This window comes from Candida theae, assembly GCF_024610275.1.
Source record: "Candida theae strain CBS 12239 chromosome Unknown scaffold28, whole genome shotgun sequence".
Classification (NCBI taxonomy): Eukaryota; Fungi; Ascomycota; class Pichiomycetes; order Serinales; family Debaryomycetaceae; genus Lodderomyces; species Lodderomyces theae.
In genome coordinates this window covers 4232-27441 of record NW_026261496.1, presented here as the reverse complement: position 1 = coordinate 27441, position 23210 = coordinate 4232, and the positions used below count along the sequence as shown (strand labels likewise).

Below are 23210 nucleotides of genomic sequence, written 5' to 3'. Positions count from 1 at the left end.
TGTAGGAATTGATTCCGATACAGACTGCAATGAAAAAAGTTTGACATACAAGGTGATTTGATGCCATATTTATAGCAAAATTGAATCAGTAATGAAATATTAAAGAACATCCATATATTCAGGAACTGTACATACACAAATACTGTAGCCCGAAACCTTTCGAATCACTTCGAATATTTCCTCCTATATGCACCTTGTGTAAAATTGCAACTCCGCGATATAATTAAATTACCCAAGCAAGAAAAAATAAGTTAGCTGCAACAGTCCATAATTCATTTAGTGCACACACACACACACACCCCCGCGATTTTTAAACAACTCGGATTAACAAAGATGTTGGGGGACTATATGACAAAAAGTCACCGACACATAATTATTGTGGATTTTGTGTGTACACTTCCTTCTTGTGTTCCAGAATGCTGACTGTTTTATACTGTGAAGCCGAGTTATTTTCTTTGTATTTAATGTCTTCCCTCAATGTTAAGATTAATTCACGCAAACCCGAGTTTTTTGAAAAGAGAGAAAAAAAAAAAAAACAAAAAAAAACGCGGGGAGATGGGGAGAAAAAAAAAAAAAAGAGAAGAGGTTGGGGAAAGTCGTGTAGTTGCTACAAGGTCAAGTTAATTATCTCGAGGATTGGAAAGAATAGAGGCAATTGTGTGTGTATGAAGAATATGAAGAATATCGTATGCAAAGAGAAGGTTTCAATAATGACCCTGACACAACCAATATTATATCTTCTATCAGTTTCCATGACCAAGAAGAGTCACTTAGTAACATTTCTTATTGCGATTTCTCGTTATTTGGAGTGGCAATACATATAATGCCTCCGAGCACAATGTGTTTAGCTTCTTTGGGTCTGTATTAATGCCAAATGTGTTGAACGGCTCACTCCTTGATTACCTTCGTAGATGGTTGGTTTGTAAGATAATAGTCTGGTGTGCTTTAGATTTGTCATTGATTGTTGTGAATTGAAATGTCACAACACACACACACACACACACACACATACACACACACGCATTTTTTTGATTTTGTGCCATATAATTTCACCATCAGATCAACCAGCCATCTTTTTCTTCCTCAATTGGTTGCAATGATCTCTCAATTCCAGACACCAAGAGTGTAAACCCAACTCGATTCACTCAACTCAGTTCCGCGCGTTTCAAGACCACTTCAACTTGAAGCATTACTCAACTACTGTCCTACATCATCCCCTCAACCTTGCAAGAACCGTACTCCAATTTCGCAATGAATGTCACAAGTAATGGATATTACACTACGCAGTATCTAAATCAACACCAAAGACGCCCAAATAAGCATATTCAATCTGCAAATGAGGAAGAGTATCGGACCCCACGAACTCCGTATGAGAATCTCCAATCTCAATCCGCTCCAAATCCAGAACGTCTGGAAAGAGCCCTCATTATGAGAAATGTCCGACCTAAGCAATACATACACCTGGATTCACTGACGTCATCCCAAAGTAGCAACAAGAGCAGTACTATACAGTCTCTACAAGTTGAGGTGGATCCAGAGGATCAGCTTGAAGAAGAGCCAACTCCAGCTGAACTAAAACAAATTCACGAAGAAAGTATTGTAATCACGCCAGTCGAAACACAAAAGGACCATCGGAATAAGAAGGGTGAGCATTTTCTACGTGGAAACAAAAACGACGATTACTACTTGAAGCAGAAACAAAGGTATGATGAAGCTGAGGAAGTGAAGCCGAAAATGTACACCCACAAGACATTTCGCGAGGTCTTTAGTGATAAGCAAGAGGATATGAAGAGATACAATCCAATCGATTGTGTTTTTGCCACAAGTGAGGACACTGTTGGACCTAACAAGCCCATTGCCAAAGTATCTGCTTTTTTAAAGAATATCAAAGTGATCAAAAACGACTATAATGATTATAACTATTACGATCATCGGAAAAGGAAAAGACCAGATAGAGAAATCTTTGTTGATGATGCTGGTGATGATGATGATGATGACGACGACGACGATGATTATGAAGATCAGGGAACTGAAGATGAGTCGGTAGTGGAAAAAGGATGTCGTTTAGAAAACAATGGAGCGAAATCAAACAAAAAGAAAAGGACATTCAAATCAGTGTTGAAGAGAAAAATGAACCGAGCCAAGAAGGAGTTGGGTAGAGACTTTGACTCTCATATCAATGGCGCTTACGAGCACGACGTCTCCTCAACTGACCTGTTGACATCCTCGACTAAGGAGGAAATTGTGAATCAGAATCAGAATCTGACAAATGGAGCAAACAATCAAGCCTCTGGCGATGAGTTTGCAATTACTTCAATAATTGCCCTGAGCTATAATTATCTATGGTCATGGTACGAATTTTACCAAAATAGATCTCCACATAACCAACCACAGCAGTCGACCTCCAATGACGACAAAGTCATCGGTATTACAACGAAATCAGTCAATGATGCAACTTCCCAGAAACCCAAGGGCAAAAAAAGGGCACGATTCGCCAACGGTTCAAAGCAACTCTTTACCAACTGGAACCAACCTGCCAATCGCACATTCAGAAATGGAACCAAGGCAAAAAGGGGACCTCGAATAATTTACCCTAGAGGCAACGATTCATCTGTCTCAACTGCTCCCTCGAGTGAATTCATAGTCGAATACGACTCAAGTGAAGAAGACTCAATGACGCAAGAACTATATTACAATCCCCAAACAAAACAGCTCGAAGCTGAACCCCCAACATCATCCCAATCAATGTTGACCACTTCCACTACAGCCACCACCACAAAAAATAGACCATCGTCGCCATCGTTGGCCACAGTGAGCAATTTGCTCAATTTGATCAAACGCATCCATATCATGCAGTTGATATTCACCCCCATCGATTTCATAGCGGACCATTTCCCACAATTGCAAACAGTCATCATTGTGTTGGAGTTGGTGTTGTTTGTGTGGATCTTGTATGAGTTGAGCCGGTTGGTTGATGCTTTGTGTATGATGGTGCGTGCATTTTGTTCTCCCATGATTGCCATGGGTCGATTTATGAATAAAATCATGTGATGAGTGATGTGGGGAAGGGACTTTTGTAGAGTAGTGGTGTTTTTGAAGGGCGCAGAACGCCCATGTTTGGTATTGCTGCGAAATGGGAACATCCCGCTAAACAATGGAATCACGAATAGTTCAAAAGAACATTATATAATAACACAACTTTGACATACATTACACACTTACACTTTGTATTTACAAACTCGTCAATAAAATAGTATATTTATCACACAAAAAAATATAGTAAAAGAATACAGATAATAGAATTAGTATACAAAATTAAGCTGGATTAGGAGTTCGACCCTCAACCAAGCTTGGTAGAAATGTGGAAAGGAGGTGCTTGTCAGTGGACCACCCCCAAACTTCCTTCTCAGATAGTAATACCACAGTCTCTCACATCTCTAAAAAAAACACACAATCACATGCTGTTGTCATCTCATCCACGCAAAACAACTCGAAATCACAAACGCGCTCCTGTTTCCTACTTCTTGGCATTAATCTTGACGCCCTTGATCGTGATACCAGTTTGCTCAACTGGAAATTTCCTGGGTCTACCTCGTTTATCCTTCTTTTTCAACAATTGTTGAAAGTCCATTTCAGATAAGCCATTAGCAGCAGCAGCAGCAGCAGCAGCATTATGTTGCTGTTGCTGTTGTTCCAACTCTTGTTGCTGCTGCTTCTGCTGACGCTTTTGTTTCAGCTTCAGCTTCTGTTGCTGCTTTTGGAGTTTCAATTGTTCTTGCTGTTGCTGTTGTTGTTGTTGTTGGAGTTGCTGCTGATGGTGTTGTTGCTGAAGTTGTTGTTGATGGTGAAGATGTTGCTGCTGCTGCTGCTGGATTGTCACATTCTCATTATATTGGGACACATACTCAGGCTGGGTTCCGGCTGCATCATTAGCAGTAGCATTACCTTCTCTCTCCTTCAAGATCTTATTCAACTGCTTGAAATTTGGATGGGTAGAGTCAATCATGGTATTAGTTGCTGGGTCAAGAATGAACTTCTTTGGACGCCCTCTCTTTTTCTTACCACCAGTGTTGGCTGAGTCATCTTTCAATACAGGAGATCCTCCTTGTTGAATTCTCAAGGCTTCTTTTTCCAAAAGCAACCTTCTCTTCTCTTCCATCTCTTTTTTGGTCGCCCTTGGTTTTCTTGGCTTCTTAACCTTTTGATCACCAGCAGCTGTATTACCTCCTCCAGTGGCTGAAACAGCAGCAGCAGCTACACCAGATGAATTATGAGAAACGCCCGAAGCAACATGTGAAGAGCCATCGTGTTGGTGTTGTATCTGCTGTTGCTGTTGGTAGTTTTGCGGGTGTTGCTGTTGCTGCTGCTGTCCAGAATGTCCCTGCTGTTGTGGTGATTGCTGTTGCTGGTAATATTGAGCTTGTTGGTGATATTGTTGCTGTTGTGGAGTAAACTTTTGCAACTGTTTAGGATCCATTTGTTGAGGGTGGTCGTTTTGTGATTGGGCACTAAAGATTTGAGGTGTGCCCGAGTGAGAAGTTGGGGGAGCATAGTAAAGGTTAGTGTTATGGCCCTGTTGGTGTTGATGAGATTGTTGAGATTGTTGAGCTTGTTGCTGAGCTTGTTGTTGTGGCGAAATCAGGTACTGGCTTGGATGGGTTCCTAAGCCAGTTAACGACTGTATACCGTATGTTGACCTTGCTGGTATTTGACCCAAAGGTGGAACACCACGCGTATTGGTTGAAGAGCTTGTAGGAGTAGAATTGGCTCCAACGCCTCTATTGAAATATGACGCGGAGTTGGCGGTATTTCCAATAAAAGGCTGTTGTCTTGCTCCAGGAGGAGATGTCAAGTGTCCTGGCGTAGACTGCTGTTGTTGAGAGCCCGGTGATGTTTGCAGCAGCAGCTGGTTCTTGGATGATTGGGAACCCTTGTTTGAAGCTGAAGACGGAGTTGTTGTGAAATTGGTTGAATAACCCAGATATGGATACATATTGTTAAACATTATCTAAGGTCCCGTTTGAAAGCTGTTAAATCCAGTGACTTTCGAGTACAATTGTGATGACGGTCGTGTATGTGTCAGTAGTAGTAGTTTTGAAATAGCTCGTGTGTAAAACTATTGTATAATCGTATCTTGTAAGTCTGTATTGATCCCTTCTTCTTCTTCTTGGTTTGTTTGTTTATACTTTTTCTTCTGTATTGGAATTTGAGAAACAACAGAAAAAAATAATTAAAAAAAAAAAAAAACAAAGAAATTAATTAATCAAATTTTAATCAATAAAAAAAAATTTAAAAAAAAAAATTGATTATTGACTTGAGTAATTGGTTGATGGTAGTTAAAAAAGGGGGAAAATGAAGCGATAATTCTTCTTCGCTATTTGTTTAACTGACTGGCTGACTGGCTGACTGGCTAACTGACTGACTGACTGAATCTCCAGTTCAAATATGGTGTATATGAAATCTGTATCAGTAACAAAATATTAATAAAAAAAAAAACAAAAAAAGGCAGGAAGAGAGAAAGAATAAAAAAAAAAAGTGACTTAAATTTTATATTTTTTTTTTTTTTATAAATTTTATTATTTCTATTTCTTTTTTTTTTCTTTATGTTTTACAAATAAAAACAAAAAAAAAAGATTCGGATGTTACGTAAGCTTCATGAGCTACTTTACATAATGTTTTATGTAACCCAATTAGCATTGGACTTTACTTGCAACCAAATCACATTTATAGTGGTCATAGAAGCAAAACTGTTTGAGTTACTTTATCATACAGTGGCTACAAACTGTCATAATCCATCTCTAATTTGATACTCTTAACAAATTGGCTGGAATATCATACAACTCAGCTTCTTCCAACAACGCATTTTCGAAATACTTGACAAACTCTCTTGAGTCAGATAACTGTTCATCAAACTTAACTTTAAAGGAAACGTTTGCTCTTGGAGTAGCACCCACTTCCACCACTGGAGTTTTGTCATTGGGTAACCCGATCAAATCATCAAAATCAGTTCTGGGTAATGTTTGATTCAACTTCCTACTTGATTTAGCTACGGCAGCATCTCCATGGAAATCGTATTTGAGATCGTATACTTCAAATCTCCTTTTGGTCACTGGTGCAGTAACTAATTCTTCAAATACATCGTATTGATCATAGATGGAAGGAGATGGGGAAGTGGCATATTGTGGGAACCTGTGGGCATATGTGTCATGGATGGCCGAGTCAATTGCACTTTCAAACGCTTGTTTAAACCCAATCTTGTTGAGATGTTCCGCCAATGGGGCTGAAAATTCGACTGAGAGTACATTTGTAGGTTTTGGTTTAGCATCAGTTGTTCCCGATTGCTTTTGTTGCTGTTCTTGCTCTTTAGCATCTTCAGCAGTTGGCTTTGCAACTTGTATATTGGACAAGTCCAAGTGTTCTCTTGATCTGATGTACTTGGCAAGATCAACTACTGCTTCAAGTGGTATTGTTCCTAGGTATGCCAACACATCCCCTTTCAATATCCTTCCATTAGGTCCAGTGGCTTGGATCTTGGCAATAGCATCATCATGGGATATGTTGTTTTCATGCAAGAGCAATTCAACAGCTGGCGAAAATTTCTGGTTTGGATTAGCCTTTTGAAGTATATCTGACGAGCCTGATTCAGTTGCTTTCGATTTGGACAGTTTAGATGGTGAACTTTCCTTCTTTTGTGATTTGGTTTCTTTCTTTTCCTCTTGCTCCTTTGGTTCCTCTCTCTTCTTTTCCTCATCGCCTTTCTTCTTTTCCTCCTCCTTATTCTCTTCCACCTTTGGTTTCTCCAATGAGCTCAAATCGTCATCAACGTCAGCAATATAAGCAATTGCTTTCCCTACTGGTACTCCTTTAGCACCATCATTCTCCAAGATCTCCCACAATTTACCATCATCAGCTGCCTCGACGTCAATGTTTGCTTTATCAGTCTCAACTTCCAACAACACATCACCGGCATTATAAGTATCACCAGGTTTCACTTTCCATGACACAATGCCTCCTTCAGTCATGGTTGGTGACATAGCAGGCATTTTAAATACCGACGCAGAATATCTGATGCTAGTCTGATGGAAGAAACGAACAGAGGGTACGGGTACTCTTGTCCTAGCAAATATCGCTCTAAGCATGTTTTTTTCAAAAAAAAGAAAAAAAAAAAAAAAGTTGATATGGAATAGTTGAGTCTGTAGGTGAAGTGCAATTGGTAGAATTCGCTCGTGAGTTTTATACCTTTGTATTCTGTATACTCCTAATGGTCAAGCTGGTGGATGTGAAGAAGGTGTACTGTTTTCCAATTAGAATGGAGTTTAATATCCGAAGTGTTTAGGTCGATGTTTTCTTTCTCTCTCTCCTTCTCTTCTTTTACTTTGCGATTCACAGAAGTCCGTTTGTCACAAAAAGAGAATCAGTGTCGCTAATATGCAAGTTGAGACATGTCATGTGTATATCATGTGATGCGTTGCTTAGTAGCATCTCTCTTCTCGGAAGAAATAGGAAACAAAAATTCCTTTCCTACAGCAACCACACACACACACACACAGAAGCAGAGGGATGGTGTTATTTTTTATTTTACCCCAATTTTTTTCAGAAACATTCAGCAACAAGCAGAATATATCCTTCTTCAACTTCCTAGCACTTTCATTTTCACTCTTCTACCCTCTAGATACCAATTCCATCAGAGTCAACTTAGTAGTTACTGCCACCATTCTATTTATTCCTGTCGTTTGAAAAAGTTTATACAACAGGTTCTGCACAGCAAAAGCAAGCCGGGAGATTGTTCCGTTCCGTTTATTTATATTTTTTTGAACCACATTTTCCATTAAATTTTACACCCTTGTCTACACTCTCTTGAGCACCACAAGCTCATATCACCCTGTGTATCAAACCATAGTCTATTCTTTCTGAGTCCAATCCATCCAACCAAAAAAGGAAAAAAAAAAAAAAAGAGGATTTACATTATCCTCTGCCCTTCGGAAAAGTACACACAGGAACCAAAAATAGTTTAGACACGCAAAAGAAAAAAAATAAAAAAAATAAAAAAAATAAAACAAAAAAATTACGACTGGTTCAAACACCACTCGTGACATTATTCTCCTTTGCATTTACCACCTTAAAGGTTACTCATATTCAAGTCAGGCATAACTCGCTCACGTCAGACCAAGACGACTTTCTGTATTTCATCGATTAACTACCTCATACACCACTAAAACTATATCCTTCACTCAAGCACCTACCTTTTTCAAACATGTCGTTCATAACAAGATCAATAAACCTACGAAGTATTATTGCGACCATCAAAAAATATTCCAGATTCATAGGCCCCGGCCTCATGGTTAGTGTTGCTTTCCTAGATCCAGGAAATTATTCCACTGCCGTGTCAGCAGGAAACGCATACAAGTATAGTTTACTATTTTCCATACTATTGTCAAATTGTCTTGCAATTTTCCTACAGACGCTAGCGGCAAAACTAGGTGCTGTTACAGGGTTGGACCTAGCTGCCAATTGCAAAGCACATTTCCTGTTTAGAACCAACCTTGTGCTATACATTATGACAGAAATTGCCATTATTGCAACTGACTTGGCTGAAGTTGTAGGCACGGCTATTGCATTAAACATTTTATTCAAGATTCCATTGTTTTTGGGAGTCATTGTTACCGTGATTGATGTCTTGATTGTGTTGGCCGCATACAGACCTAAAGGGCCACTTTTGTTTATTCGTATATTTGAATCGTTTGTCTCGATATTGGTGGCAGCTACTGTTGTTTGTTTTGGTATTCAATTGTATCAAGTCAGTCATGACAAGTCAATCAATTTTTCCGCCATGGAGGTGTTGCAGGGCTTTCTTCCAAATGAAAAAGTTGTTGATATGTCGGAAAGAGAAGGTGGAAATGGGTTATTTTTGAGTTTGGCCATATTGGGAGCCACAGTGATGCCTCATTCCTTATATCTTGGTTCTGGGTTGGTCCAATCGAGGTTGAAAGATTATGATATCAAGAATGGATTTTATAAGCCATTACCTAAACTGAAACCACATTCATCTTTATCAGCGACGTCTACAAGTGATGAAATAACTATCAATCCGGGAGATCAAGAAATCATTGACCACGAACAGACTCCTGTGCATCTGGGCACGCCAAGTGTGTCTCGTGTTGCTACTTTCGACCCTGCAGACACAACCACACTCGGAGAAGATGAAGAGGAAGATTATAGACCCTCGATCCACGCTATCAAAGATACAATGTCGTACACCATCATAGAGTTGGTGATTTCACTTTTCACAGTTGCATTATTTGTCAACTCTGCCATTTTGATTGTTGCAGGAGCCACGCTCAATAGTTCCAAAGTTGACACACGCGATGATCACGATGACGGGAATGACTCTGATTACGATTCAGATAAAGATGATAATTACGAAAATGCCGATTTATTCACAATATATCACTTGCTTTCTAAACACTTGTCTCCAACGGCTGGATTTGTGTTTGCTTTAGCATTGTTGTGTTCGGGTCAAAGTGCTGGTGTTGTGTGCACCTTGGCAGGACAGATGGTTTCCGAAGGATTTTTGAATTGGAGTTTACCTCCAATCACGAGAAGATTAATCACACGTGGATTGGCCATTGCACCATGTTTATTTGTTGTCACTTTTGCTGGTAGAGAGGGATTAGCAAAGACATTGAATGCAAGTCAAGTTGTATTATCGTTGCTTTTGCCTATTGTTAGTGCCCCTTTGATTTGGTTCACTTGTAATAAGCATACAATGAAGGTGCCCATTTATGTACGCGATGGTGATGAAGATGTTGATATTGCAAGTAATTTGTTTGATGATGAAATTGGTAATACGGCACCTATCAATACTCAAATTAATGCAAAAAGATTTACAAGTTCCGAGCCAGCAATTAGGCTTCAAGATTTGCGCAAGTCTCACCCATGTGCTGGCTGGGAAGACGATGATGAGGATGACGACGAGGAGGAAAATGGGAACCGTCACGATCCATTGACTAGAAACTATAATGAAGAGAGTAGGCGGTTGATCAATGGTGATGATAATGATGACGGAGAGGAACAAGAGGAAGAATCACAAACCAGTTTTGAGAATGACAACCATGCACAGCCTCACAGTATTACTAAACCAAGATCAAATTCTAATGCTTTCATTTCCAAGAAGCCACTTTCTGATTCAAGTGCTGTGTCATCGTCTTCCACTCTGCCTATTGTGTTTACCGATACAGAAGACGATTATCTTGATGAGGAAAATTATCGAATCAAGGGATACAAGGACTTTAGTAATTCGACATTGACTTCGGTGTTTGCAATTTTGATTTGGAGTTTTATTACATTGTTGAATATTTACTTGGTCGTGAATATGCTCCTCGATACATAGGTGTGTTTGCTATTGCATAGATTAGAGAAAACGAAAAGTTTAGGTTGCAAAGACAACTGTAAACTCCATCTCTATAAAGAATATCTAAACCCCTCATTTTCAAAATCTGTCATTCCCATAAACCCGTTCAATATCGCTTGTTCCTTTTGTTCCTCAGTTTGGCCGTGTTGCAACTTATTCTTGATCCTATTTCTTCTCATCAACACCAACCTAATACATATTGCCAATACCATAATACCGCAGTAACACGTAATCAACCCAATGACACCACTCTTGTACTTTGGTGCTTCTCTAGTGTAAAAGATATTGGCACCAACAATGTTCCCCGCGGCATACAACAAGAACCAAATTCCATTGGCAATTGTGCGCTTGGAGGTTCCAGAAACGTTGGCATTGAGTAGTATCCAGCACATTATCACCGGTCCACCAATGATAAACTGTAAAAAAGAACATCCAACCAATGACCATCGATGGTCAAGTGATATGGTGTGGATGCCAATGAGACCGACTAATGGAGCAATGCAAAACACAAACAAGACGTAACATCTCGTGTTTTTGATAGTGAATGACACGATCCCTCCAACTATAACAAACACCAACTCAATTGCACCAAGAGGCAATTGCAACGCCGTGGCTTGGATCCCAGAAAATCCAAATCCTTTAATCAAGGCAGAAATGAAATTTGACGATCCACCATTAATCACCCCACAGGCCAACCCCACCAAAGCAATCATCAACACTGAACTGTCCCGCAACGCTTCGACAACTTGGTACTTTTCAAACTTCTTTGCCTTGATGCCTTGGTTATTACTAGCAACATGTTTAATCAAAACCGCCTTCTCCTCCTCAGTCAAAAACTTGGCCTGTTCTGGCGAGTCAGGACACAACCAAAGGAAAACCACCGACCAAACAAGATTCAACAATCCAATCACCAAAAAGATCAATTTCCAAGGCTTGATACTTGCATGAGTCGCATGTCCCAATCCAAATCCCAACAATGCTCCCACCATAGTGGCAACCCCATTAAACGACAAAAACAAACACATGCGTATTGGCTGTTGCTTAATGGTGTAGAATGACCCACATATGATCATGCACGACGGACTGATGCTGGCTTCAAACATCCCCAAAACGAACCTAATGACCAACGCACCGCCGTAGTTGTGGAGCCCCACGTGTCCAATCAAGATTATGGACCAAGTGAATAGGAGAAACCCAGTGTATTTTGCAACGGGGAGTCGTTGAATGATGTAGTTGCCCGGTATGGCCCAAAACAAGTATCCAAAGTTGAAAATGGCAGCCACCCACGAATACCGTTGTCCAACGAGATTCAAATCCTCTTTTAAACTATATGCCGACGCGTAGTTTAAAGATAATTTGTCCAAGAACTGTAACGTGTAAGTGACGCATAGTAATGGAACGATTCTCCAATCCACTTTGCGCAATACTCTTTTGTAAATCTCCAAGTCTTCATCGGTGGAGATATCTTGGGCTTTTTCATATAGCTCGTACCCGGCGGCATTGTGTTCCTCTGGTATTGCGCTCACCACTTCGTGCAATTTTTCCTTGTCCATTTTGTTTGATGTGGATAGTAAATGGGCTTCAGTCATTATGTAAAGGTTGCTGATGGACTTTCGGACATGGTTTCACCTGAAACAGGACAATCTCTGCTCTATTTATACAAATGTGCCCTGGTTTAGTTTATCGATGCCGTAAGTCACCCTCCCCCCACTTCTACTTGTGGGACTGTCCATCCGCTAATTTAACCCTTCTTGCAGCAACTATTATTGCGGCATTAACATCTAATAACACACGGAATTGTTAAAAAAAAAAAGAAAAAAAAAAACAAAAACCAAGTTGCGTTTACTTCCCTTATCGGAAAAACCTGAGCAATAATAAATTGCTTTTGATAATAATGGAAAGATAAGGGAGACACCATCTAAATACGTTGCTTATCGGAGTTACAACTTCAAATGCATGTCTCAATATGTGCTAAGCGCTACAACGTCTCAGTCTATTGTACAGTTTTTGATACCTCGTTTCCCCTATCTCAAATTTCTCTCAATTCTTAATCAACTTCCATTTCGTCAAAGTAACAATAGCCCCTCTTGTTCTGAATTAACGTACGCTTTTTTATCACATTCACATCAACAGTGTATCATTTTATTCAAAAGTACAAACTATACAAGAAAACGTCCATCCCAGTCTTGTTTGCCTTAAACGTCATAGTTGGAAGCAGAAACATCACCACCTCTACCAGTCCAGTTGACATGGACCCATTTGTCTTCTGGAACAAACTCGGTTCCCTTGCCCTTAGCAACTTCGAAAGTGTGAGCACCAAAGTAATCTCTTTGAGCTTGCAACAAGTTGGCTGGCAATTGTTCGGATCTCAAACCATCGTAGAAAGCCAAAGCGGTGGAGAAAGCTGGGGTTGGGATACCTTCAGTGATGGCGTGGCCAAGAGCTGATCTCCAACCAGATTGGGCCTTGGTAACAGCTTCCAAAAAGAATGGGTGGAACAACAAGTTGTCCAAGTTTGGATTTTCTCTATAAGCAGCAGTGATGTCTTTCAAAAAGACTGATCTGATGATACATCCACCTCTCCACATCAAGGCAATAACACTGTAGTTCAATTTCCAGTTGTAGTCGTTTGAAGCTTGTCTCATCAACATGAAACCTTGAGCATATGAGATAATCTTGGATGCATACAAGGCTTGTTCCAAGTCATCAACAAACTTCTTCTTGTCAGTGATTGGAGATTTTGAGCCAACTTCTGGTCCTTTCAAAATCTTTGATGCCTTGACTCTTTCTGGTTTCAAAGCAGAAAGACATCTGGCAAAAACAGCTTCACCAATCAAGGTGACTGGAACACCCAAATCAAGGGCATTGATGGCGGTCCATTTACCAGTACCTTTTTGACCAGCAGTGTCCAAAATCTTTTCAACAACTGGCTTGCCATCAGTTGGGTCATTGAATCTCAAGATATCTCTGGTGATTTCAATCAAGTATGAGTCCAAAACTCCCTTGTTCCATTGAGCAAAAACATCAGCAATTTCCTTGTCTTCAAACTTACCAACTCTCTTCATAACGTCATAAGCCTCACAAATCAATTGCATATCACCATATTCAATACCATTGTGGACCATCTTGACGTAATGACCAGCACCGGCATCACCAACCCAGTCACAACATGGTTCGCCATCGGATTTGGCAGCAATAGCTTGGAAGATTGGCTTAATATGTGGCCAAGCTTCTTCGTTACCACCTGGCATCAACGATGGACCGTGTCTAGCACCTTCTTCACCACCAGAAACACCACAACCAACAAACAAGATACCCTTTTTCTTCAATTCTTCGAATCTTCTGTTGGTGTCTGGGAAATGTGAGTTACCACCATCAATGATGATGTCACCTTTGTCCAAGTATGGCAACAATTGTTCGATAAAAGCATCGACAGCTGGACCAGCCTTGACCAACAACATAATTCTTCTTGGTCTCTTCAAGTTGTCAACCAATTCTTGGATGGAGTGGGCACCAATGATGTGCTTGTTACCTTTGGCTTCGTTGTCCAAAAAGTGGTCAACTTTGGAAACAGTTCTGTTGAAAGCAACGACATTGAATCCATGGTCGGCAGCGTTAAGGATCAAGTTTTGACCCATGACGGCTAAACCAATTAAACCGAGATCACCTCTAGGAATTATATTGTTAGTATTATTTACACCCATATGGTTGGAGATGGCAGATAGCCTTGATAAAGCACAAGCAGAACACATGGTGGAGGGTAGGGGACGGGTTGACGGTTGTAATTGAAAAAAGTCTGGAACAAAACGGGGAATCTGTGTGAATATATATACAGATATATATATATATTGGAAAGTTGAACAAAAGTTGAAATCGTGGGGGTGATTTTATATCCAGCGGATCAATGGGAATTTTTTTTTATTTTTGTCCTTTTGTCCCTTTGTCCCTTTCACCGTCATTTAAATTTTTGATTTTTTTTTTGTTCTTCATTTGTTTTGGTTGTTGAGGAAAAAAAAAAGGGAGTGTTTGGTTTGTTTTTCCGTTCAATTTGATTGAGTTTTGTTGGCCTCCCCAAAGTATATGGGAGCGGAGTTAGTAGGTTTGTAGGACCAGCCGGAAACGACTTGGTTCATAACGTGGCTTGTTCAATTGACTTCTTTTGTAGTGCAATGTTCTTTTATGCCATTCTATTCGTGTATATCTTTTCTTCCTTTGTATGTCGCTGTGCTTTATCTATCCGGGTATCTGCCATTGACAATCAATTACATACTGAGGTTGAGCTGGAGCTTTTGAATCAGTGGACATTGTAAGTAATGGTGTTGTAATTCTATTGTAATCCTAAATGAATATGGAAAAGCAATTGAAGAAAGGAGGAGTATAATTGAAATGAAAATTTTAATAAAAGGGTTGGAAATTTTGAATCAATTTTATATTAACAGAGTCTACTAACTATTACTACTACTACTACTACTACTACAACAACAACAAAAAAATAATAATAATAATAATAATAATAATAATAATAATAATAGTAATTCGTCTACGGGTAAAGCTTTGTTAGTTTTTATCAAACGAAAAAAATAAAAAAAAAAATTAAAAAGCAAAAGAAAACTAAAACTAAATAGCAAATATAAAAATTAAAGTAGTGTACTTTGTACTAAACATGTTCTTTTTTGTATTTCATAAAGTTAAACTCTCTTCGTCATTGGACGGTTATTTGTGATACCTAGAATAGCTTTTTCTCTTAGGAAGAGAATCTCAGATAGCTTAAATTAAGTAGTCCATGCTATTTCAGAGCCCGTTTGCAATTGTACATGTCGGTGTTCAATTGAAGCACGTGAACTCTAAACTAAAGGATCGAACCTTGTCGAAGGAAAAAAAGAAAAAAAAAAAGAAAGTTTTCGTCTGTATACAGGAGTCACTTTCGGCCAGCAGGCCCGCTACTCCGAAATTTGCTGGGTTGATCTAGAACGAAACAAGAGGGTTTAGAGACAGTTGTTGAGTGTCTATCATTTGACGAGCTTGTATATGAATTAGAAAGTAGGACTCAATGTAGGGGAAACCAGACTGCATACTCCTTTGACCACTCGCTACGCATATTTCAGCGATATCGGAAAACGCATTTCCGGCGAACTTAAAGGCGGAGGGGAAAAGAAAAAATTAGAGGGAACTAAAGGGAACATCCGCCGTTTTGACACTCTTTACTGGTCACTTTTCAAACACACCAAACCGTAATTGGGCCGTAAGCTCATGGTACTGTAGTTGTTGTAACTGTGCTCTAGTAAACTGGGTTGGTGAGGAGTATTATAACCTGTTGGGTCCACTATGAAGTTTTTGCTTCTCTTGGACTTGCACAGGCGTCAATGAGGATGCAAATATCTTGTAGTCACCTCAATGCTCGATATGCTGCTGTTTCCCTGTCCCCCACATGCCAATCTCAAGGTACCTGGCTCTCCCCGCCTTCTTTTGTGCTACTAGGGACCAAGCATCATAACAAAACTAAATGGTCTCTACCCCCAACGTGGCAGAGTGCTTATAGCTCTTTGTGAGACATGGGATACGTATTTGAGGGGAAGGATGTAGACAGCTGATGAATGTTGGGTATATCGGAGTTTGGTGTTTGTCCTCCCAGATCCATTCCCCCACCTCGTTCCTCCACCCCCCCCCCCACGCGTCATACACACACACACACACACATACAGCTTTATCCCCCACGTGTATTTTGTGTTTGCAACCAAAATATCGTTCGTAAAGGTAGTGTAGGAAATAGATGCACCCCTACCCTCTCGAGAAGAAGATAAAAAAACACCGTGTTTATAATGATACCGAGGACGCGCAGGTACTCCTTCTCTCCAACTTTGCTCCTGCAAATTGAAACTATGAGATTAACTCAAGGCAGCAAAATATCAAGAGGAAAGAAATTTCCAAAACCAACAAGATTCTACAAATACAATCTCATTGATGAGCCTCGTCATCATGACTACAGCCACAGCATTGCTCATTAAAAAAGCTGACTCGTTGATTGAATAACTGATAGAGATTCACAATTCAAGCCAAGGATTCGCTCTGGTGTGCAATTTCTTGGTATTGGTGCAAGACGCCACCACAATTTAGTCTGGTTCTAGGCATGTTGTGGCATAAACTGTGCCCACTCTGTCCTCCCTTCTCAAGCTCAGTTCCTAACTCAACTCGACTTGTGTTCCGGATAGCCACGAAAGAAGATATCTTATACATTGATCATTGAAATCTTGTTCCTGTATCAATGACGCATAACTTCATGAAAACTCAGTCAAAAGAAACAATGACATAAATCCCATCCGACAAAAAAATGAAAAAAAAAAATGACAAATAATCACGTGTAATGGTTCCATCTAAAAATCCATCTTTGTGTACATTCCTTGTACATTTGCAGCAAACAAAAAAACAAAAAAAAAAAAAAGAAACCGATTCCAGATTTCATCCCCATGTATAAAACCGGCGGTTAAATTGTCACAAATTCTATGAAACAAAGATGAAAAAAAAAAAAAAAATTTAAGTGGGAAAATTTTCACTACAGTTTCGACCGTCTCTTCTTCCATCCGTATACTCATATCTGAATCAATACCGTCATCATGCCTATTCCAAAACCACACGGAGGTCAACTCAATGACTTGATTATCCGCGACGCTGACAAAAAGCCACAGTTGTTGAAAGAAGTTGAAACTTTACCCCATTTGACCTTGACACCAAGACAATTGTGTGATTTGGAGTTGATTTTGAACGGTGGGTTCTCGCCTTTGACTGGGTTTTTAAATGAGGACGATTACAATAGTGTTGTTGAAGATTTGCGTTTGACTTCAGTCAAGAATGAGCAAGGAAAAGGATTGATTTGGCCCATCCCAATCACGTTGGATGTGTCTGCCCAAACTGCCCAACAATACAAAATTGGTGATAGAATTGCATTGTTGGATTTGAGAGATGAAACCCCATTGGCAATTTTGACTATTGAGTCGATCTATACCCCAGATAAGCAAAAGGAAGCCAAGTTGGTATTTAGAGGTGATCCCGAACACCCAGCCAACAAATACCTTTTCGAAACTGCTGGTGACGTTTACATTGGTGGGTCCTTGCAAGGTATCAACTATCCAAAACATTATGATTACGTCGACGCTAGGAAAACCCCCACCGAATTGAGAAAGGAGTTTGACTCATTGGGATGGACCAACCAAAACATTGTTGCTTTCCAAACAAGAAACCCAATGCATAGAGCTCATCGTGAGTTGACCATTAGAGCCGCTAATGACATTGGATCCAGCGCTCACATTTTAATTCATCCAGTTGTTGGATTGACTAAGCCCGGTGATATCGATCATCACACTAGAGTCAAAGTTTACAAGCAAATCTTGCAAAAGTTCCCCGATGGATTGGCATCCTTGTCTCTTTTGCCATTGGCTATGAGAATGGGTGGTGATAGAGAAGCCTTGTGGCACGCTTTAATCAGAACCAATTATGGTGTTGATCATTTCATTGTGGGTAGAGATCATGCAGGTCCTGGTAAAAACTCTCAAGGTGTTGACTTTTACGGTCCTTATGATGCACAAGAATTGTTGCAAAAATATCAAGATGAATTGGATATCAAGATTGTTCCATTTAGAATGGTTACTTATTTGCCTGATGAGGATAGATACGCGCCAATTGATACTATTGATACTTCTAAAGTCAAGACCGCCAATATCTCAGGTACTGAGTTGAGAAACAAGTTGCGTACTGGTGATGCTATCCCTGAATGGTTTTCTTATCCTGAAGTTGTCAAGATCTTGCGTGAAACCAACCCACCCAGATTCAAACAAGGTTTTGTAATCATTATTGAAACTGAATCGAAATTGGGTCAATATTTGAGTTTTGCTTTACAATCAACATTGAATCAGTTTAGCGGTGAAAGAAGAATTACTAAAATCGATCAACAAGAACACAATGTTGCTCCTTTCATTATTAATGAATTGGTCAAGTCGGGAGCCGGTGTCATCTTGACTACTGAAAACACTCATTCCACTAAAGTTGCCAGTTTGGTAGGCGAGGGAAACTCCATCATCGTTGGTCCAAAAAATGATGCATCGAAAGGTCAATTCAAATTGAATGAAGATCTTAAAGTCACCATTGATGAAATCGTAACTTATTTGCAACAACAAGGATTTTATTAAACAATCAATAGACTTAGATAGATTAGTAGTACATTTTATTTCATTGAAAAACGGTACGGTACTATTTAATAAATAAATGAGATGAAATGAAATAAAAGGAAAAAGAATTTCTAAAAAAAAAAAAAATTAAACGTAACAGGGTCATCATAAAGTCATCAAAACATGGCTCGTTGTTGTTGAACCAAATATGTCGCTCTTGATTGCAACGCCTCAGCAAAGCCCATGGCAGCAGGCCAAACTGGTGCATCAGCAAATAATCTAATACCCAAATAAAATGCCTTTCTTGACAAATTATTCTCAATCACACAATCCCTAATCTCTTGATTCAACTTCATAACGCAATCCCGATTCAAGTCCACATCAACTCCTCGCGACAAGTTATCATCATATTTCGATCTTTGTTCACTCAAATTGATAATCTTTATCCGAACTGAATCGGTAACAAGACTCAAATTCTGCATATCTTTAGTCAAAACGTCCGAATACACAGATTTGACACTTGGCGTCAACACTTTCTCCATCTTGGTAAACGTCTCTTGACATCTGAGCCAGTCCATCAATTCTTGATTCGAAATATCGCGTCTCTTGCACTGTTGCTCCAAGAAATCAAGATATGTAGCAACAACCAAAGAACTGGCTAATAATCCGCAGTATAAAAACACCGGTGTACGAACAGTGGTTTCACGCACATCGAGACTATTGGTTTCGGTGGTTTGTATCCAAAGATCCAAAATACTGTATGCTGACGCCAAAGATTTACTCAAGGCATTGTAATTCGACTCACGGTAATCCATCAAGTCCAACTCCTTATTCATTGCAACGTAATCCTTTTTGAAAATGTGGGTAAAAGTCGCATCAAGATTGATATCCATCTTCATCTTCAACATATACCAAAGTGGAATAACTTGTTTCAAGTCAGGCGAGTGGGCAAATTGATTACTATTAGTTGACGACGTGTCCAAGTTCCCATTATTTTTGTAAAATATGATTTGCCAATTATTCATTAAATGTTGATACTTTGGTCTTTTCTCAATGTTCCAGTTGACATAACTGAAATCACTTGCTCGTAAATCAGCACCAACTTGTTCATGAATATTGAATAGGATGGTAAGGAGATCGGGGTTGGTGATGCTGGTAAGGGGGTTTGGATCCTGTAAATAACCAACAAGTTGATGAACTGAAGTTCCATTGCTCAAGTCAACAATAGACCAGTTTGGTGGTACAGTTTTGCATACTGTATTGTACCAACTAGTTGCATTTGAACTCCACCAAAGTTCACGATTAGTGCAATACGATCCACTCCGCATCATTGTTGATGGAAACATGACGGGTTCTCCAGTGATGCTAGATCTAAATACTTGCAAGATGTAAAAAGTGTGCAAGGTTCTAATTCTCGATTGCGCCAAGATGAAGTAGTCGTAATTGTTTTGAATAATTGGTTTGGTTTCTTCGGTAATCATTAACCCATGGGGTGCTGGTTGAGGTGGGATAATCGATTGCTCCAATGGCTCATTAAAGTTGGTTGACTTGATCAAACCCACCATTGACTTGATTTGTCGTGCGGTGATATCAATAACATTTGGCTCATTGAAAAACAACGACAACATAATATGCAATACAAGGCATTGGTGAGCCATCAAAGGAATCTTTTTGAACTGGATGTTATCAGCAGTCAACTCCCTTTCGAAAAAACTTTGAATATGATACTTGGACATGTTGAATAAGAGCAACGAATCGTGATTATTGTACGCATACAAGGACCCAATAGCAGTAATGGCCAACAAAAGTGGTATAGTTTCAAAATTTTGCCCGCGTGCATTCTTCAACGACGGCAAATGAATAAATGAGCAATACCGATTGTAGCCATGCTCAAACATTTGAGCGTAGTATTTCAAGCTCTCCAAAGAGGGGAAACTTTTACCATCAATCTGGCTCAACTCAATCATTTTGTCTCTGATCTCGGCCGAAATCAAACTCGAATCTGAGTTGAAAAAGTTGGGTGGAAATTCAATTGAGTAATCAATAAACTGTGACTCCTCATGGCCATTGGCGCTTAGCAATTGTTGCATGAAATCCTGCGCCTGTTTCTTGGGAAGGTTGATTGTATTTTCATCCACATTTTGATTGTTGAAATAACCCTTCAAATCTTCAAAGCTGGTATTCGCACTAAAGTTCATATTCATATCAAAAGCTGGATTAACCAAATCCTTGACCCAGTCAGTGGTAGCTTCGTGGGAGAAAACTGGTGCTGTTGCTGTTGCTGTTGCTGCTGCTGCTGCTGGAACCGGAGCTGCCAGAGTCGTGCCGTTTCCAAATAAGCTAGCTTGTGGTGTTATTGAAGCTTCAATTGAGGTTCTAGATCCCATGCCTGCACTTGGTGGTGGTGGTGGTGCAGAACCATTTTTGTTACTCAATTGCAGTGGATTTATACTACCGGTAGAGGAAACTGACCCTTGTTGTGATAGTGGCAGAGACTGATGTAATTGGTGTACCTGTTGTTGTTGTTGCTGTTGTTGTTGCTGTTGTTGTTGCTGTTGTTGTTGCTGTTGTTGTTGCTGCTGCTGCTGCTGGTGTTGTAGGTGTTGCAATGGTTCCTGTGTAGGTTCATTCTCCACAATCGGTGGTTGTTGCATGGGAAATCCCGCAGCTGGGTCCATAGGCTCATCATCAATTGCAAAAATCGATTTCCTCTGTGGTTGACTTTGCGTATGTTGCATAGGCACTGCTTTAGCATTGCCATTTTTGGAACCAAGAGTAAAAAATTCTTGCAAATTTTTAAGCGACTTTTGACGTAATGAAAATTTGTCATCGCTTAGATCCAAATGGTCTATATTACCCCAATCCAACAAATCACCCATTTCCAAAATCTTATGATACTCTTCACTATGAGGTCCAAGTGGTGGTGTACCAAATTCGACTTGACTCGGCACGGCATCTCCAAACTCACGAGCATTTTGTTCTTGAATTTTCAATGCGTCCCTGACATTGGCATAGGATGTCCCCGATGCTGCTGAATATGAAGCGTGTCTATAATTGTGCATGAAATGAGACGATTTTTGTTTAGACTCGGTAGTGGATTGTTTCAACGGGGATAACTTTTGTCTTTTTGGGGTGTCTGATTCTGGAGATGGTTCTTGATTGACTTGGCTTGATTTCCTTCTACTTGCAGTTGAGTTTTGGCGTGACATTGGAGTTGCTTTCAAGTGAGGGTTGAAAGAAACGCTGTCTTTTCTTCCATTGCTGCTGTGTAGCGTGATACTTGGTCTAGGTGAGTTATTCGAGGTGATTGGTGATGCTCCCATCAGTGGATGAGGCAGGCTTGCACTTGTTTGAGTTTGGCCATCGTTACCAAACAATCCTGTACGAAACTGAGGTTTACTATTACTCTTGGATTCGTCGGAATCTGTCAAAGCCTCTGGTAAAGGTGTAGCACCATTTGGTAAGGGAGCGTTTGGATCAGTGTTGTTTTGCAACACGTTTATGTGTTCATTGATGTCCTGATCCTTAGATGACCCCTTGCGCATCAAGATTGGCAAATTTGTGTGAAGTTTCTGTTGGTGACGCAACACCAAGTCACGTCTAGCAAAGCATCGACCACAAGCTGCGCATTGATATGGTTTTTCATTGGTGTGTGCCCTTTCGTGGCGCTTCAAGTGCTCCAATCTCGCAAAAGCACGAGTGCAAACACTACACATGTGTGGTCGTGGTTTATCGGTTCTAATTTGTTGAGATTTTTTGGGAATGGGTTGTGTAGCAATGGGTGTGGTCATATCAGAATGTATGGTGTTTCTGCGCATAAGTTTCTTGTTGGTGGTGGTGTTGCTGTTGAAGATGTTGCTGGTGGAGCTGCTGCTATCACTATTGTTGTTGATGTCCAGTATGGAATTCAACGACGACAAGGTTTGAGGTGAGCATAAGGATAAAGAAGGTTGCATATTCATCTTGGAAGTTAATAGTGAGGGGACAGTTCTAAGGGTGGTTCTTCATAAAATCGTGTAGTATCAGTAAAAAGTAAATCATAAAATTGCACCCTCCAGTGGTTGTCTAACTGTGTATATCTAAATGTGGGATTGTTCTAGGAATAAGGACAAACTGTTGAAGATATATATTTTTGCAATACTCAGAGACAAAAACAGAAAAAATGCAATAAAAAAAAAAAAAAAAAAAAAAAAAAAAAAAAAAAAAAAAAAAAAAAAAAAAAAAGAAAGAAAACAAATGACTGAAGTACAAGAAAGGATGCAGACACAAACTCAAAAGTAGATATACAATTTCAGACACAGACGCAGACACAAAATTAGACACAGGATATATAAAATCTATTGGCTTACCTTGTGCTGTTTTTTTTTTCTTACTCATACTGAGAAGAAAAGATTCAAGAGAAAACATTTTACTGCTCAACACTAACACAAGTTTTGCATTGAACCAGATTTCCGTAATTGCAGAGTAGTCTTTAGTCTAATCACACATCCGCTTCTGACCCTCTAGAAAAAGAAAAGGAGAAAGAACAATAGCAAAGTTAAGAAGATACACCCCCCTTTTTTTTATGTCATTATGAAAACATAATTGTAATGGTTTGGATTGGGACAGAGCTACCGGATTACATTGGACAATAATAAGAA

At 39.7% G+C, this 23210-nt stretch overlaps 8 protein-coding genes across 8 annotated transcripts; 3 read left to right on the top strand and 5 right to left on the bottom strand. All coding sequences in view use genetic code 12, as the record gives it.

The window, feature by feature from the left end:
* Window positions 1-1251: 1251 nt before the first annotated feature.
* Window positions 1252-3051, top strand: KGF57_005361 (uncharacterized protein; the record flags this gene model as incomplete). Its single annotated transcript, XM_051754970.1, has 1 exon — window positions 1252-3051. The coding sequence occupies one exon, from the start codon at window positions 1252-1254 to the stop codon at window positions 3049-3051; it is 1800 nt and encodes a 599-aa protein (XP_051606126.1).
* Window positions 3052-3517: 466 nt separating this feature from the next.
* Window positions 3518-5005, bottom strand: KGF57_005360 (uncharacterized protein; the record flags this gene model as incomplete). The annotated part of the gene is made up of 1 exon (XM_051754969.1): window positions 3518-5005. One exon carries the CDS (start codon window positions 5003-5005, stop codon window positions 3518-3520), a length of 1488 nt encoding a protein of 495 aa, XP_051606125.1.
* A 793-nt stretch (window positions 5006-5798) lies between these two features.
* On the bottom strand, window positions 5799-7139 carry PDX1 (Pdx1p; the record flags this gene model as incomplete). The annotated part of the gene is made up of 1 exon (XM_051754968.1): window positions 5799-7139. One exon carries the CDS (start codon window positions 7137-7139, stop codon window positions 5799-5801), a length of 1341 nt encoding a protein of 446 aa, XP_051606124.1.
* Window positions 7140-8338: 1199 nt separating this feature from the next.
* KGF57_005358 (divalent metal ion transporter) lies at window positions 8339-10390 on the top strand (the record flags this gene model as incomplete). Its single annotated transcript, XM_051754967.1, has 1 exon — window positions 8339-10390. The coding sequence occupies one exon, from the start codon at window positions 8339-8341 to the stop codon at window positions 10388-10390; it is 2052 nt and encodes a 683-aa protein (XP_051606123.1).
* Window positions 10391-10461: 71 nt separating this feature from the next.
* Window positions 10462-12000, bottom strand: DAL7 (Dal7p; the record flags this gene model as incomplete). The annotated part of the gene is made up of 1 exon (XM_051754965.1): window positions 10462-12000. One exon carries the CDS (start codon window positions 11998-12000, stop codon window positions 10462-10464), a length of 1539 nt encoding a protein of 512 aa, XP_051606122.1.
* A 606-nt stretch (window positions 12001-12606) lies between these two features.
* On the bottom strand, window positions 12607-14716 carry GND1 (phosphogluconate dehydrogenase (decarboxylating); the record flags this gene model as incomplete). The annotated part of the gene is made up of 2 exons (XM_051754964.1): window positions 12607-14137; window positions 14682-14716. 2 exons carry the CDS (start codon window positions 14714-14716, stop codon window positions 12607-12609), a joined length of 1566 nt encoding a protein of 521 aa, XP_051606121.1.
* A 2306-nt stretch (window positions 14717-17022) lies between these two features.
* Window positions 17023-18591, top strand: MET3 (sulfate adenylyltransferase; the record flags this gene model as incomplete). Its single annotated transcript, XM_051754963.1, has 1 exon — window positions 17023-18591. The coding sequence occupies one exon, from the start codon at window positions 17023-17025 to the stop codon at window positions 18589-18591; it is 1569 nt and encodes a 522-aa protein (XP_051606120.1).
* Window positions 18592-18746: 155 nt separating this feature from the next.
* On the bottom strand, window positions 18747-22526 carry KGF57_005354 (uncharacterized protein; the record flags this gene model as incomplete). The annotated part of the gene is made up of 1 exon (XM_051754962.1): window positions 18747-22526. The coding sequence occupies one exon, from the start codon at window positions 22524-22526 to the stop codon at window positions 18747-18749; it is 3780 nt and encodes a 1259-aa protein (XP_051606119.1).
* Between the last annotated feature and the right edge of the window lie 684 nt (window positions 22527-23210).